The sequence below is a fragment of the Copadichromis virginalis genome, linkage group LG13, assembly GCF_057382275.1.
Source record: "Copadichromis virginalis isolate Kocher_CV1m ecotype Utaka linkage group LG13, C_Virginalis_male_GT1.1, whole genome shotgun sequence".
Taxonomy (NCBI): domain Eukaryota; kingdom Metazoa; phylum Chordata; class Actinopteri; order Cichliformes; family Cichlidae; genus Copadichromis; species Copadichromis virginalis.
In genome coordinates, this window is record NC_140630.1 from 20,143,381 (window position 1) to 20,160,349 (window position 16,969).

The 16,969-nt window shown below is 42.2% G+C and overlaps 1 protein-coding gene across 2 annotated transcripts in view; it reads right to left on the reverse strand.

The window, feature by feature from the left end:
- dst (dystonin) overlaps nt 1-16,969 on the reverse strand; it is a 103,343-nt gene that overhangs the window by 12,058 nt on the left and 74,316 nt on the right. For both annotated transcript variants that reach the window (XM_085477920.1, XM_085477919.1), the window contains 25 exons: nt 11,751-11,912; nt 11,481-11,651; nt 10,797-10,963; nt 10,498-10,657; nt 9,950-10,276; nt 9,709-9,793; nt 8,772-9,013; nt 8,470-8,676; nt 8,257-8,376; nt 8,017-8,124; nt 7,711-7,929; nt 7,420-7,623; nt 6,877-7,108; nt 6,423-6,649; nt 6,196-6,318; nt 6,010-6,111; nt 5,075-5,176; nt 4,548-4,721; nt 4,132-4,287; nt 3,669-3,866; nt 3,212-3,340; nt 2,477-2,647; nt 1,339-1,494; nt 789-995; nt 412-531 (listed from right to left, as the gene is read on the reverse strand). In XM_085477920.1, the coding sequence (XP_085334046.1) occupies nt 412-531; nt 789-995; nt 1,339-1,494; nt 2,477-2,647; nt 3,212-3,340; nt 3,669-3,866; nt 4,132-4,287; nt 4,548-4,721; nt 5,075-5,176; nt 6,010-6,111; nt 6,196-6,318; nt 6,423-6,649; nt 6,877-7,108; nt 7,420-7,623; nt 7,711-7,929; nt 8,017-8,124; nt 8,257-8,376; nt 8,470-8,676; nt 8,772-9,013; nt 9,709-9,793; nt 9,950-10,276; nt 10,498-10,657; nt 10,797-10,963; nt 11,481-11,651; nt 11,751-11,912 (4,269 nt within the window). The remainder of the gene's footprint in view (nt 1-411; nt 532-788; nt 996-1,338; nt 1,495-2,476; nt 2,648-3,211; nt 3,341-3,668; nt 3,867-4,131; nt 4,288-4,547; nt 4,722-5,074; nt 5,177-6,009; nt 6,112-6,195; nt 6,319-6,422; nt 6,650-6,876; nt 7,109-7,419; nt 7,624-7,710; nt 7,930-8,016; nt 8,125-8,256; nt 8,377-8,469; nt 8,677-8,771; nt 9,014-9,708; nt 9,794-9,949; nt 10,277-10,497; nt 10,658-10,796; nt 10,964-11,480; nt 11,652-11,750; nt 11,913-16,969) is intronic.

Here is a 16,969-nt window from a genome sequence, read left to right on the forward strand (position 1 = left end):
TTATTATTACTACTGGCATGTCAAACAGTATCTTAATCTGCGTGTGGTGTGTGCTTTTTGTGATTAAGAATACAGTCTTCAGCGAGAAGAACAAAAAGGAGGTCAAAACTCAAGAGCTCTTGCTCCATAGAGATTAAATGTATCCAAAAGCTAGGGCAGCCTTAAAACATTTGGTCCATTCAGGGATTATGACAAGATTAGCACAATCTCCCAGCATAACACCACAAACACAACAATAGTCAACAGCAATGTAAGCATTTGGATTCTACTGACTCTGTAATTTCAAATAACAGATCCCATTTTCAAATTCCAGCTCTGGTGTTTCAGATATTTCTGTTTAATGAATGAAACGTTTTTTGTAGATGTTGCTCCATGTCTCTGGCTGTGTTAACACATTTTTCTCTCAGTTACCTTGTGCTGTGCCAGCTGCGTCTTGATTTTATCGGGATCATTGGCAATTTCCACTTCAGAGTCCAGAGTCTTCTCAGATTCATCTAACCACTCCATCAGTTTATTGAAATTTTCATGGAACTAATGAAAAATTAAGAACAAAAAACAGTGTAAAGCATTTTAAAAACAGGTATGAGTTCACTAGATTTATGGCAGAGCCCTGCTTAATGTTAGCATGATTGGAGCAGAAGGGCCCTATAATTCAGAAAGTTCTGTAATAGGCTGCAGAAAGAATAAGAAACAGGTTTAATATCCTATTTCCAGAGCTTTCCAATGATAATAAAAAGTCCTGATGTCATGCCTGTTCAAACTCAGCATAAATATTCACAGAACAGTACCTGCTTCGCCCTCTTCCTGGCGTCGTCCAGTAGACGACCCCGCTCAACAGACCTCTGCACCAGCTTCTCCCAGCGCCCTTGCACGCTGAGCAGCAGGTTCTTTATCAGGACCACATCCTGTTTCTGGCTGAAGTACTTCAGATGTGTGCCCGTCTTGTCCAGTTCAATAATGTGTTCTCTGTGGGAGTTTACCTCCGTCACAAACATCTGCACAGACACAATGCGAGGGAGAAAAGGGAAAGGATTCAGGCCAGATGTTCTAACAATAAAAAAGGAATAAAGGTTTTTCAACTGACAGCAGAGGAAATGTAAGTCATGTGGGTAATGTGCTAATGAGCGCTGTTCTCAAGGATAATACAGATGCCATTAAGTCATTGTTGGCTTTAAGACAAAGCAGAATGATGAGCTGGTAATCATGAACCGGTAATCAGGGTACTAATAATTTTAATTTCTCACCGACTCAATAAGACTACTAGACGTTACCGCAGTAATGTCTAGTAATCAAGCAAAGTTGGACCAGAAGGCCTGTCCTCCACGTGCAAAGACGTACCTTATGCTCATCTATCTGAAACATGATGGTCTCCAGTATGAGGGAAGCGGGCGAAACTGTGTTCAGCGTCTGCTCTGCTTGGGTTAGCCAGTTGATGAAATCTTGCAGGGAGTTGTGGAAATCTGTAGCCACAGTCAAAGCTTCTTCTAGTTTCACCTGTGGAGACGAAACGTTAAAAAAACTGAAGTAATACTGGACAAAAATCAAAGAGCGCTATCCTGTTTATAACACATGTGCATTGTTTAGCGGTGTAAAGTATCTCTGGTTGTTATAGCAACAGATAAAGAGGGCACTGCGGGGGATACAATTGCACTTCAACAGTGCCAAACATGACCTCTATTTAAAGAGAGGAAGTTAATATATCTGGAGGGGACTGATGGCTGAGGCATCATGAGGTTTTAATTGAGTAAAGGAAACAGCCACTCCATCACTGAAAAACATCCGTTTGGTACAGCTGAGGCCGGTGGCTCAGGGTCATCACATGGCAGTAAATGCTGTGCTAATGACATTACAAACCTGGTGAGAATTACGGCTGCTGATGTGTTTTTCCCATTTATCGTGGGTCATGTCGAGTGTCTTGCTAAATATGGAATTGTATTGTAGCAGTGCATATGTCCTACAGAAAAATAAGCCACTTGACTGCAGAGGTATCACAGGGAAGGCTGTAGAGAGTTTGGCCAGCAGCTCTGACCAGCGCTAAGATTTACCAGACTTTGATTTCCTGGGAAGAGGGCCAAAGTAAATAGGATGCAAAAGCAAGATGTTACAGTAAAAGTTGAAGCAGCTAAAATAAGGAGAACCATATCTGAGAGCAGTGGTGGTGTTTTATACATTTTAGCAACAAAACTAAAAAAAACCCAAAGTGAATGATGACATTTGGCTTAAATATTAGCTGATGTTTTGTCAACCCTACACTGTGGAAACGTATGACACCACTGTTGTTCCACTCTGATCTACAGTGTAACCGCATCCTGTGTGTCCTCGCCAGCGCTCTGTCTTTACACCATTGGTTATCGGCACTGGGATTAGAAGCTTTCAACCACACAGTCATGGCTCAAGTGTGTGTCAGCGATCCCTTAATCTGAAATCCTGAGTCATCAAGCTAAGGGCAGTGAAAGCCATTCAGTCATTCCCCTACCTTTCTTTCAGCGACCTTCGCTTGCACTGCTTCCCATTTTTCCTTCAGGTTGGCGAGGTCCTGCTCCGTGTTACTGTCTGGACCCTCGGGCATCATCGTTAGCAGTTGCTGACCCTTGTTCTGGAGCTCCTGATACAGCTCCTCTTTTGACTCAAAGGCAGAACACAACTCCTGTGAGGAAAAAAAAACAACAACACAGAGGAGAGTGATGGTTTTGTCAAACAGGCTGAATTACAGTTAAAGACCGATCTATTGTTACTTTTGGATTTCTGCAGTGTTCAATGGGATGAATTTGTCAGTCGCTAGTCCAAATGTAACTCGAAAATGGTTAAAGAATGAGCATGGTGAGTCATGCCGAGCATCTCAGAAGCATGTTTCTCACAAACATTTGACCAGGATAATGTTACTAATTTGATGAAAGTAATCTGTCTGTTTTCAGTTCCCTGAACTGTCACCACTGCTGCCTCTTAAGGGAGAGCTCACTGTGAAAGTGTCTCCATTACAAAGTAGGAAGACAAAGCAGGAAAACATTCCTAAATTCATTATAGTCAGATACGGATGAATCAATTTGAAACACTTGAAGAGGTCTTTTTTATCACAGACTGCAGGGCAATGAGAGTAGTGTATTTTGTAGTGTCGTTTAATTTTCACACTTCAGATAAAACACAGAAAAGACAGTCACCTCCTCCCAAGTCTGCCATCTGTATGCAGCCTCTCATATTGTTAAACACATACCAGATGGGCGTTAAGCTGCTCCCGGGCCGTGTCTGGTAAGCCTCCCACAGCCTTTGATGCCAACAGCTGACGTTCTGTGTCTTTCAGCCACTGCTGCATGTCTTCTATCTCACCATGGAAACCCTGAGCCTGCAACACAATTCAACCTGAGTCAGGACAAAAGGTGCCTCACACACTCGCTATTAGCAACCTGTGATTCAGAGAGGAGGATGTGTGAGTTTTTAATTCCTTGGATTCATTTAGCTCGGTATTTATAAGCCTGTTTCATAATGAATTAAAACCTTAAAGTGAAAACAATAGAATGATTTACTTTAGCTTTCAGGATGCAAATCGAATAATAAGAAGGGGGTAGGGAGAGAAGTCTCTCCTCCCTGCAGAGCTTTTTGACTTCGACCTAAAAACTATTTTCTCACAATTTAACAAGAAATGAGACACAGGTTAACTTTTTTTAATATACCTGAAGCAGAGAGCTTTCCAGCTGTTGCTTCCTCTGCTCCGTCTTTTCCAGGATGGCTTTCCATCGCTGGTTCAGATTCTCCAGTTTGCTCTGCAGACTAGAAGCTTCCTCTCCAGCGCTGGACTGCACCAGATCATTGCCGGCTTTGTTCACTGTCTCGACTGTTGACTTGTGAGCCAACACATCTATCTGGAGGACCTGCAGAGATAAATCAGCAGGAACGGCAAGATGTTGTGCAGATGGATATTAAGCACAAAGTGGATAATGACTAATTTACTGTAATAAACAGCACACTGACAGATACCATAAATGTTTACTTAATATGGTTTTAATGCCTGTGAAGTGTTTTACATTTTTGTATGTGATACTGGGCTATACAAATAAAATTGAACTAAACTGAACTGAAAGGACTTATTTGAAAAATAGCCCCCTAAAAAACCACAAAATAAGAGGTTTGTCATACGTTGTGCTTGGCGAGCTCTATCTCGATGGCTTTGGGGTCTCCTCCAGCATTTTTCTGTTCATTGAGCAGCTCCTCAGTGTGGCTCATCCAGGCCAGCAGCTCATCCAGTGCATGCTGGAACTGCCCCAGTGCGAGAAGGCCTCCCTCCAGTTTGTGCTGGATTAATGACAGATTAAACCATTTAATTTTGCAGGGAGAGAAAACAAACTGTTTAAGCCATTGCTGAGTCTGGTTTCTAGCCCACAAGAAGCTGTAGAGGTACTATACAATATATTTCACAGAATGATTGCAGACCTTGTTTAAACATGATATTGCCATTCCTTTTAAATTTAGATATCAGTGTCAGCGTTTCTGTTTTCTTATATAGCTTGCACTTTCGGTGTGAAGCTCCCCTTCTGCTTCTTTCTCTCGCTGACCTGCCGACTGATGATCTTCTCATCCAGGTTGTCCCAAAGCATTTTGAGTTCAGACATCGGCTCCTGGATGGCGGAGCGGTCAGCCTCCTCTGTCACCTTCTTCAGCAGGAGGCCGGCCTGGTGGTTCAGACGCTCCATCTCAATCTGTAGCTGGTACGCTTCTCCTTTGAACTCCTGGCAACCCAGCACATGCAGCGGTACACCCAATCAGTCAACAGAAAGAAGGACGCACAGACAATACCAGCTTTGTGTTTTCAGAACAAGATTTGTCTTATTGTACATCAAAGTAAATCCGGCTACTTTATGAAGCCATTTTCTTAGTGCTTTTGAACTAACACAAAGCAGACCATGAATCGAGAACTCAGCATAAACACAGCTGGTGTTTGACACAGCTGCTCTAACATCAAGGAGTCAAGTTAAAAGAATTGAAAAGTCTGAGAAGAGCTATAACAATAATAATATTTCTGTTTTTGTGAATGATGTTTTGATCTAAAAAAACAAAACAAAACAAATCTACAAGACTGTACCTTGAGTTCCACAATCTGCTGCTTGACGGTTTCCAGATCCGTGCCCACAGGTGACATTGAATCCAGCTTGCTCTCCAGAATATCCACCCAGTCAAACATACCCTGCATACAGCGTTGGAAACCATTGTTAGTGAGAGAACAAAGCTGGGTGCACAGGGTGTCAAGTTTCAAACTGAGTTTAAAGTTATGCCCTGAATCTTACAGTTGGTCTGTTTGGCTGATAAATTAGAAAATTATACACAAAGAAAATGAAATAAAAAACCCAAACAAGCCCTGAGGTTACATGCCAATGTGCTGAAGAAGTGCAAAGAGGAGATTTAAACTTGTGTAAAAGAATCCTTCCTCACCGTGAAACTTTCTTACACACTAGTTAATGTTTGAGCCAAATATATCACGACCACGCTCTGGCTGGTGTTTCAAAATCAGTAGAGCTCTCATGAGATGTTATATCAACTGTTAGATACACTGCATGGTAATATGTGGTTTCATCAAAAGGCCTCGGAAACTCCCTGGCTCACTGTACAAGTGCTTGTATATTGTGTAGCTTGATATTAAGTATTTAGCCCTTAAAGATGACATTCCCTCTTAATCTGACACCTCTATATATATATTAATAAAGATGTGGTTTGATGACCCTTAGAACAGTTTCCAGGTTTTTCCAAGGATAGCTACACAGGCAGAGACAACCCTTATTAACTTGCATGCTCAGTGTTTTGTTCTATAAGCAGGCCTGATATATGAGAGAAACCCCACGTCAATAAAATAGCTTCAAGGGTTACTCCTAGGCTTCCAAAAGATCACATCAAATAAAGTTAAAAACCACGAGAACCGTGACTGGGAAGTTTTGGAAAAGGTCTGCTGTTTCAAAACTTTTTAAATATTCTAAACCCTTTAATTTTCTGATTGTGTTGCTCTTGAGGCAGTGATCAAAGCACCTGCAGGCCATCTTGAAACTGCACAGCAGCTTGCATGGCTTCTTCCAGTTTCTCTCCTCTCTCCTTCCACGTCTTATTGAGATTCTCCCACGCTGTATTCACCTGAAAAAATAACACAAATATTTTAGCATGATTATCTTGTAGGCAAAACCTGTAGAGTGAGTGCTTTTCAGTGTAGTCTATTACTTCATCCAAGCTCTTCTTTATCACAGGTTTATCGGGTTCCCCGCAGGCAGTCATGAGCTCCGCACCCTGGTTTCGAACCCCATCGAGTTCCTCCTGCAGCCCATCAATCTCCTCCTTAAATCCCTGTATGGATGCATTGTTTTTTTTAATTATTTAATAATCAAAGTGCACCACCTCTCTTAATTATCCATTTGTTAATGATCAAAAGTAATAGGTTTTTTATTTACCTCCACAAATTCCTGTTGCTGTTTGACGACTGAAGGATCGACTCCGGGCTCCTCCAGCTCCCTCAGCAGGTCGTGGCTGTCCTTAATGGTGACGATGAGGGCGGTGTGGTCACACCAGAACTTGTCTGCGAGGTCCATCACATCCAGCAGCTTCGCCTCCCGCTCTTCCACCAATGCCTGGATGTCGTTCCACAGGAAAACCATGCGGTCCAGTTTGTCTTGCACAGCTTGTACAGAGAAAAAGTCACAATTAGGAGGAATACAAAATGAGGCAAAGAAAGTTTTTCCACGTTTACAGCAACATTTACAGCGGGAAACTTGGACTTTTTCTTGATTCGTTAGTTATCCTGAAAAAGGAAATACATAAAAGCTACATGCACCTGGAGAAAAGCTTGATGTTTGATAAATAATAATAAATGTATAAAAAATGATTGAAAGCATATCTATACCGTACCTTTGGCAGACAGGTCCTTGTCTGCCCCTTCGGATCGTGCGATCATCTCTTCACCTCGTTGCTTCAGTGTCTCATAAGATGGCTGCAGCTTCTCCAAATCCACAGAGACCGTCTTATTTTCTGTAATCTGCTCCCTGATCTTGTCCACCTCCACTGAGATGGATGGAGGCTGATGGAGGCGTTCAGCGATCCGTTCCAGGGATTCGAGCATGGGATCAATTTTATCATGGAACTGGAAAAGGAGGAAAGGAAACACGTCAGTTTGCATATATAATTTATATCATGGGTTTTTATTATGGAAAGTTACCTTGAAACAAGAACACGTCTGTATAATTATTTTTTACTTTGACAAATTTGCACATATTCAAAAATGTAAAAGCTACTCAACTAACTGAATAGACAATTAACAGCCAAGGTAATGTTGATGTTTACATTTGCAAACTATGACCACCATTTGCACCAGACATCACTATGATCAACTTAATTATTCCCAATAATCATATATTATCAAATAATCAAACCTAATAAACAGCTACTGCTTACCTGAGTGGATTTGGAGATGGCTTCATCCAAAGTGGCAGCTCTCTGCTTGACATCAGCTTTCAGTTTGGTGTAAAGTTGGTCAGTAGCTGTGTATTTCTCTCTGATGGGCTCACCCTCCACTGGGCTGAGCTCAAGTAACTGAGGACCAGTTTTATTCATCTTATCAATATGGGGCTTGTGCTCTGCAATCAGTTCCCGCATTTGCTGGAGAGGATGTGACATGATCAGTTTAGTTTTTAATTATGTGATTAAATGTTTTGTGTTGAGCATCAGCGCACATTGACCACTTACCCTGAGGTCCTCTTGTTGCTGCCTGAGCGTGTCGTACTCAATGGCAGGCGGGGGTAACTGGCTGAAGGTGTTTAAAGTTTCCTGAAGCCATGGCCCCAGCTCCTCATAGGTCTCCCAGAACTGAGTGGCAAGAGACTGGGCTCGCTCAAGCTGCAGACAACGCTCTGAATTCAGCTGGCTGACGACACCATACTTCTCGAGGAGAGTCTGTGTCTTGGCCTGATTGAAGCCCAAGAAGAATCATTTTGAAATTTCTGTCCATTTTCTTACTGAAAAATGTCTGAAATTTGAAATATATTTTCTTACCTTTAAGATTTCTTTCTCCTCTGGGTTTTTGCTGGTCATGATGGCCTTTCCTGTTTTCACAATCTCATCTACAGCATCTTTGTGTCTCATGATGTCCATGGAGAAAATCTGTAAAACCAGTAGAGTGAGTTTGGCTGTATGTCAACAAAAGAAACCACTGTGTTTACTCTAATTTGTTTAAATAGAGATCTGTACGCACACACACAGACATGCACACACACACACACACACACGGCTAACCTTCTGTGCTTGGAGCTGAGCTGTGGTTTGGTCCTGCTCCAGCCTGATCTCACCCATCGATAGCAGTTTCCCCTCAGCGTCAGTCAGCCAGGAGAGTTCATTGTCTGCGGCCTGTTCAAACTGGAAACAAGAAAAAACAAGAGATACATTTAAAAAATAGAGAGAGACAGTCGAATGAGAATAAAAGGCAGTGCGTTAAGTTATGTGGTTTACCTGTTGTGACTTGAGTATGTCAGCATTGATCTGGTCGACCTTCTGGGTCAAAGTGTCATAGGCAGCTCTGTACCTCTCATTATCCTCAGACACAAGTTTGTCCAAACTCTCACGAGTGTGCCAGGGGATCAAATCCAAGAGTGAACTGCTCAACTCATTCAGCTGGTCCAACACTGGTTTTTGGTCTTTGATCTCTTTCAACATGGCCTGGACAGAAAGCACCAGTTCATAAGTAATAAATGCATTGCTGCATTGTATGAATACAATTACAATGTTTTGGACAAAGTTGTAGAACTCCTTACCTTCTGCCTGCTTTGTGAATGAATCAGCTGCTCGCCGACTGGCTCCTGATGAGCAAAGCTGTTAATCTCAGCCTCTGCTTTCTCTAGCCATGAGCTCAGATCCGTGTGAGTATGCTGCAGCTTAGAAGACAGACTCAAAACCTGCTCCAGTGTCTTTAAAACACTGGCACTCATAGAGTTTATCTCAGCATATTTTGTTTTTATTCCATCCAGTTTGCCTTGGATAACGATCACCTCATCACCTATAGACATAAAGTAAATAATAATGTTCACTGTCATATGCTTCTTTTGTTCTAAAACAGAGATACCTTATGCTAACAACTTCCTGCTAGCTGAACTCCGGGCCAAAATTCATGAGGTTAACAGAAAAGAATAAGCCTGCATCCTACACAATGTTGTCATTTACAATCTGCATATTAAATTTATAGCAACATACATCTAGCTGAAGGTTAGCTAAGCTGATCACAAAGGCTGCAAACATAGAAGGAGTTTTTTTAAAAATTGTATTTGTCCTGTACTATGCAAATCAGAGAACAGGGGTTTTATCCATAACCTTAAGTTTACCTGCCCCTGTCCAAAAGTAACAAAGCGTGCTTATTTGCACAACCAGGGCTCTCTTTTTGCTACAAAATATATACTTATATGGAGATTTATATTAAATAGATGGTGGCTAGCAGCTACTGTGTTTTAAGCATTTCTATTATGCTAAGCTAAGCTAACTGGCTGTTGGCAATAAACAAATATAAATCCCATTGGACAGACAGGTGTTATCTCACCATCATTGAAAAATTAGAAATCTATTTCTCTGCAGAAGTTCATAGATGTGAAAACAACGTAATTCATGCAAAACGTCACTGCTCAATAAAAAGGGCAATAAACCTTATGATGAGTAGTACAGAGACAGAACTGTTTGCTACACTGATAAATGAAGACGTGCCTGTTGTTTGCTTCAGTAGCTCTACCCCATTGGAGATGGCTTGGTCAACATTCTTCTTCCTTAAGCCAATATCATTTTGCAGTGCCTGAAAAGAAAAAAAAAAACAGACTTCAGAGAGTCACTGAGAGTAACAAGAAATGTTCCTATGGTGACACACAAAAGAGCAAAATAAACTGAAACATGATTGATGCAACTTAAATGAAAGGGCTACAAAATGTGTGGCCTGAGGAGGAGTGTATACCCGTTGGTCTGCCAGCTGCTTTTCAAGAACCTCTAGTCTGTAGTCTTCCACCGACACTTCACTCAGCCTTGTGTGTATCTCGTTGAGCCAGTTCATGAGAGCCACTTCATCCTCTCCAAACAGCTGGGCATTTGCCAAAGCTTGCTGAAGCATTTCAGCTTTCCTCCTGCATCGCTCCTGGAGCTCTATGTAACTGGCCTGAGCGGTGTCCAGTTTAGACTGAACAAACTCCTTATCGTCCACTGAGCTCACAGTTTTGAGCATTTGGCCAAGATTGACAGCCTGAAACAGGTCTTTACTGTGATTCATAATCTCCTCCTCTAATGCCTGGTGGCAGGGGATGGGAAATGGACCAAGAAAACATGACAAACAAAAAACAAACACGTGATAAAAAATATTCAACTGAAATTTAGAAAGATGAATGGGAAATAATGAGAAGCGCAAACTTACAAGTAACAAGCAAAATGAATAAAACTGAAGTGAACTTAACTGATAGTTTAAAAAAAGCATGAAAACAAATGGAAATGATGAAAAATGATGGATATTACCTTGTGCTGAGATATCTGATCTTCCAGCTTAGAAGTCTCAGTGCCTATTGGCTCAGAGTTGGCGAGGTGTTTCTCTGTGGCTGACAGCCACTCGCTCAGCGGCTCCAGAGTCTCATGGAACTGCTGAGTCACCACTAAGATGCTCTCTAGTTGTTTGTGCCTGGAGATTGAAATCATACCAACCAACAGACTTACTCCTACTGGTCATTAGAAAGAATGCACCTTCGCTTTTAAATATTGAGGATCCACCCATCTTTTATATGCAGTCTATGGTTTTACATTGCAGTGTTTATACTAACCTGTTTTCAGCCTTCTTGAGAAGCGTGTCCCACCTCTGTCCCAGGCATTCAATCTCTTTTGCCACTTTCTCCTTATCCACAGACTCTGCCAGTTCAGCAACCTTCCCTCCCTCCTTTTTTATTAGCTCCACTGTCGGCTTTCGGTCGTCCAGCAGTCTCTGTAAGAGCTGTCAAAGGCAAACAAAGAAAGAGAGTCATTGGGTGCCTTTTCATTGCTTTATTTTGAAGAAAAAAAAAACCCAGTAAATTTACCCAACAAAAAAGAAGTGCTCTTTAAACACAAAGCTTTGTGTACCACACTTGTTTTTAACAATTAATTAATTAATTTATTTATTAACCTTTATTTAACCAGGAAGATCCCATTGAGATTAAAAACCTCTTTTTCAAGGGAGACCTGGCCAAGATAGGCAGCAGCAGATGTCTCACAGTTACAGAAATTACTCAAACACAGGCAGCAACAACACACATGCAACAATAAGTGAAAGAATACAAATAAAATAAAAATAAAATTCAATAAAATTCAAATAAAATAAAAAGTCAGTTAAAATTTTATTTAATGCCAATTAAATAAAATTAATGGCGGGGCCAATGTTAAGCAAACATGAAGTATTGAAGTGCTAACATTAAAACAGACTTCAATGTGTTTTCTCTTTGTGTGAATCTGTGATTGCACCACTGGCTTACCTTCTGCTCTTGTATCTGTGCCTTCACCACTTTGAACTCGGCAGACGGAGGTTTTTGATTGGCCACGAGCTCCTCCGTGTCAGTCAACCAGCTGAGTAGGGACTCCAGAGCATCCTGGAACTGGCCACAGTGCAAGAGGGCTTCGTGCAGCTGGGCTGAACGCTCAGCAATCTGCAGACCAAATGGTAAATATAGATGTCACCTGTTTTAAGGGCCAAGGTCAAGTCTTCATATTTTCACAATGGAAAAAAAAACACAAACACGTGTAACCTTTTTGTTGAGGGTATTCCACTTAGAGTTGACACCTTCCAGGTCGTCCTCGAGTTTCTTAGTGCTAGTGCCTTTAGCAGCATTCTGGATCAGACCCTGCCCGAGGGAATTGATGTCTTGAAGCTGGTTCTGCAGTGGATCAATGTCCTCTTTCTGAAAAGCCTAAATAGACATGGAACAAATCATAATGAATATTTTAGAATTGCTCAAAATACAATGTCATTAATCTTCAGGACATTATTTCCTGTGGCCTTGAAAAATCACATTCATACAAATCCAATTAAACTTGCATTATGTGTATGGAAAGAACAGATATTTCCATGAATTCATTCAACAAATCTGGAATTTGAGAAGGTGAATTACAATAATGTCCTGTTTTATAAGTTAGTTCAAAAACAGCTAAAAAAAAAAAGACACACATAAAAATTCATAAATTCAGTGCATAATCCCAGGAAGTTATTTCATTATTCATGTCCAGAGACTACAATCGCCACATCAACACTTTTGGTTAACTTTTAAAAATCCAGCTAACACATTCAACTGTTTAACCAGTTAAGGAGTCATCAGCTTGGTTAATGGTTAAATCCCAGCTGTACACAATCACGCAGACAGACTTCCAGTCTGGCTGCTGAGAAAAACCTCATTCACCCATCGTGTAATCAGATATGTAAGACAAACACCAATCCATCATCCATGAAAAACGTATCTAAAGAGATGCATAATAGTGGTCAAAAGTTCAGAAATGGAGGGAGAAACTATTTTGGGCCACCTGTGGGGTCAATAAGCCCATAGGGTCCATTTCGGGGCACGCAGCAATGGCATTCAGTAAAGCCTCGATCTCTTGCTCCCCTGCGTGCTGGAATGTCTGTATACTTTTAGGCAGACAGGCTTCCAGTGACTGCAGAAACTCCTCCAGCTCCTCCATGCTGTATTTGGATGCCCCTTGTTGTACAGTACCGGGTTGTGTTTGCTGGCAGCTCTCCGTGGGTAGAGTTACAGAGTTTCCGTAAGTCTCAGGCTGTGTCACTACCACACTAACCAACTCACAGTCATCCTGAGATGACACATCCTCTAACAGTTCAGCAGTGGATAGCTCATCATAGTCTGTTAAAGTCCTGGAACGCCATCCAGGGGTGTCATTTTGAGCTCTGGAGGCTGACCCTGAAGATGACTTCCCTGTGGAAGATTTATAATCTCCATTGCTTAGGTTATCCCTTTCATTAACCTTGCTCCCACAGGATTCTGTCTCCTGAACCAAGCTGCTACTGTGGTAAAGAGATTGGTTGTCCCTCACAGGCGAGAAAGGAAAGTCCTCCTGCCCTGAGCTGAGCGATCGCCCTGTTTTCAGGTCCCCAGACACATGCATTGCCTCGGAAGATGAGAAGCTTCTTGTACCGGGGCCTGTTCTTATGTGGGATCTACGACCATGTCGCTCCCTCTCCACAGTAGGGCTGTACAAACCCGAGTCCTCTTCAGATGTCAGTGAGCTGGTCCTACTCTGTCCTCTTTTGCCATTGATCAGGCCAGGCCTCTCCGCACTACCAGAACTCACTGTTCCACTGCGGCTTGCGTATTCGCCCAAATTAGTGGGGGCAAAAGTCCGCCATGACCGCCGATGATGACCGCCATGGTCCTTTTTCTCTCCTCCCTGCAGACGTGACTTCGACATTACTGTGTCGTTCACCCTAATAATGTCCCCATTCAGCTTAAGTCCATCAAAGATGGCACGCTCATCTAGCGTGACAGGTTTTCTGGTTTGGATCTCAAATGAGCTAGAAGGAGTGAGAGCTCCATTTCCACACAGGCTGCTGAGGTCTAACGTGCGATGGGTGTAAGGGAGGTTGCCTGTGAAGTGACGGGAAGAAAGACTACCTTTAGAGCCCGAGTCTATTTGCTCATTGAGCCGGACGGTGTCATAAATGGATCTCTGGGGCACATAGCAGTCATCAATGTTCATATCCTCCTCCTCCCCCTTCCCAACACAGGAAGGGTTTTGTCTGAGGCAATCTGGTCTGCTCAGAGGCTTGCCCATACTAAAACAATTGTCACAGCTTACAACAACAAAAAAATATAAAGGAGGTATTGAAATCCTTTGAGGTATAAATTTAGTGTATGCTGAGTAGTTTAAAAAGAAGCCAACATGTGGTCAAAGTAACTGTGTGCAAAATAACACTGTTTGTCCTCTCTTAAATGAGAAGCTAACAACTGAACATAAAACATTTCAACTATTTTTTAAATAAAATATTCTCTCAAATTACAAATTCAGCCACAATTAAGATGATCAAACTTCAAAACAAAAGGCTTTGGATATACAAAAATATTCAAACAATATCTCCCAAAAATGCTCGGACTGTAAAACAACTTTATATTCCATAAAAGGAATGAAAGTTCAGTCTTTCAATAAAGTCACCTATTCCAAAAATATATTCCTCTGGGCTCTTCTCCAAGTATTGCCAAATACATAATTACTATTCCTCTGGTAGAAAGTGCTTCCTTTTTCCTGAAATCCTTACAACATCCACGTAAACTTCAGGAAAATCCTCAGTGCAAAGTGAAAATATCCAGAAACAAATCCAGCAGGCTCCACTAAAAACTGCAGGCAGTTCTGAGGAGAGCTAGTACTCCTGGATAAACAAAAAAGCCTGCCCTTCCTCTCCCATCGCTCCCCTCGCACTGACAGACACTCTGCTGGCAGAGGGTTTCATGCCCCGCCCCCGCTCATTATTCAGACAACATCTGCCACAACTCCTTTTGTGCTCTGAGCCGCTCCGGCCCATGTTGATTGGTGGGCATATGACCCTTTTCCCCCCCTGTTTAATTCCCCCTTATGTCCGCACGGCCCATATGACTTCACTTCTAACCCATGTTTGCATCATGACACATACTCTCACTTTTCCCTTTTTTTCCTTCAGTGACTGAGGAAATGAGAAGGGGAAGCAGTACGCACCAGCTCTCACTGTGATGACATCACACTACGCTGAAACACACACACTTTTTTTTTCCGTCTTTTCTCGCTTTGCCCTCTGCTTTCTTCTCGTGGACGGTTGCTGTGGACCCCACAGATATTCTTAATTACAGTGGAATGCTGAGGGAGGCACAGGTCCCAGGTAATTTAACACCGACGGCTCTGCCAAGTGCATGACGCGACTTTTTAATGTCCACTGACCGGGGGTAGGAGAAGAATGCAGGATAGAGAGGAGATAATGAAAAGAGTTTGTATCTGTTTCCTGCATTGTCAGCACCGCAGCAGCTCTGCGTGAATTTCAACAACCCAAACCACGGTTTCCAGTTCTGCACACTTGAGCAGAGACGGAAAGAGGAAGACGTTAGGGATAAAAAAGCAAAATTTTAAAGCGAGCGTGTGTGAAGCTGGGACAAGTCTGAAAATTTCAATATATCAATACCAATTATTTTTCCTTTTCAGCTGCTACAGGTCTCTTTGTCACTCTTTGTAAGTTACATGTAGCTTTACAACCTGGCAAACTTTTCATAAATTGTGAACACTACATTTTATTTAAGTTCTAAAGACCAAAAGTAGAGGGCACTAAAGGTTGAAGAGGTGGTTTGTTTGTTTTTTAAATTGAGTAAAGCTCTTTTATTATCACCAAAGATGAGCAAACATTATTTAGAGTGCATGTAGTGTGTGTTCGAGGGCGTGTGTGCACTTCTTACAAGGATTACCAAATCTCAGTGATGCTTTGCTTTGCTTTCGTCTCTATCGAGTTATTACTTTTGGCCTGTAAATGGTAAATGGCCTGTATTTGTATAGCGCTTTTTCTAGTCCCTAAGGACCCCAAAGCGCTTTACACAACCAGTCATCCACCCATTCACACACACATTCACACACTGGTGATGGCAAGCTACATTGTAGCCACAGCCACCCTGGGGCGCACTGACAGAGGCGAGGCTGCCGGACACTGGCGTCACCGGGCCTTCTGACCACCACCAGTAGGCAACGGGTGAAGTGTCTCGCCCAAGGACACAACGACCGAGACTGTCAAAGCCGGGGCTCGAACCGGCAACCTTCCGATTACAAGGCGAACTCCCAACTCTTGGTTGAGATGGCCTGAAACAACATTTCACTCAAACTCACTGCTTTCACACTAGATGGGTCTTTTTTTTTTTTTAAATCCTATTGCATCTAAACTTTATGTCTGCTCTCTCCAACACTAGAAACCTTTAATGAGTAAAAACTCAACATAACAACTCCATTACACCGCTCGGCTGGCCCACAGGGGTTTCATGTTTCACATTAATAATAATTTCTCATGACTTTGTGAATAATGAATAATGTGGCTCCAGTGACACTTTTTACAACTATCATCACCTTCAATGAGCTGGAGTAGCTACAGTGTGATTCAGAAGGTAGACATTTGTCTTGACTTGCAAGAGACACTGATGTAATGTCTCAACAGTGAGAAAAAGTTGCCACACCAGCCCCCCACCCGTACAGTTGAGTCACTAAAACATGACCTTGGGTGCACATAAAGACACACAGGGCTTCCAAGCTCCTACACAACTCACGGGAAAACAACAGCAAACACATGAAGTCGAAGACGTCTCATTCGAAACTTGACCTAAAATGGTAACAGCACATGAAAGAAAGGAATCCAAGCGCTGTCTTTCTCTGTTTATTTCTTGCTCACTAGCTGCCAATAAAGTCCACTTAACCAACAGCAAAAAATAGCCTGATTCACTGGATATAAAAAGAAGATGACACAATTATCCAGACTGCTGCTAAATAAAGAAACAACTTCAGGTCCAACACTGATTTGCTGTCCTGGACCGTTCCCCCCCTGATATTGTTACAAATGAGTGTAAAGAGGATTTTCCGCTGACAGCTGAGGCCGTGTATGCCCTCTAAACGCAGAGTGGCAATAAGACAAAGACTTGGGGGGTGAATCACCGTGACAATGCTGCTTAGCAACAACTTGAATCAATCACTTTGTTAATAGCTACCCTGCAAGCTCTTTAAACTAAACTCCACACTAGAAGCAGGCACCTCCGACCTTGCTACCCCAATGATATTTTAATACAAGCATCCCTTGTGGGGGTTGGATGCTCCCCTGTTCGAGTGCAGCTCCCCATTAATTGAGAAAAAACAATCCCTTGACCTACATACAGGACAGATCTGTGTGGTTTGCCTATACACAGCTGTTTACATTGTTTGGGGGATTTTGGTAAATACTAATACTATAAATAAAGAAGGCCTTCATCAT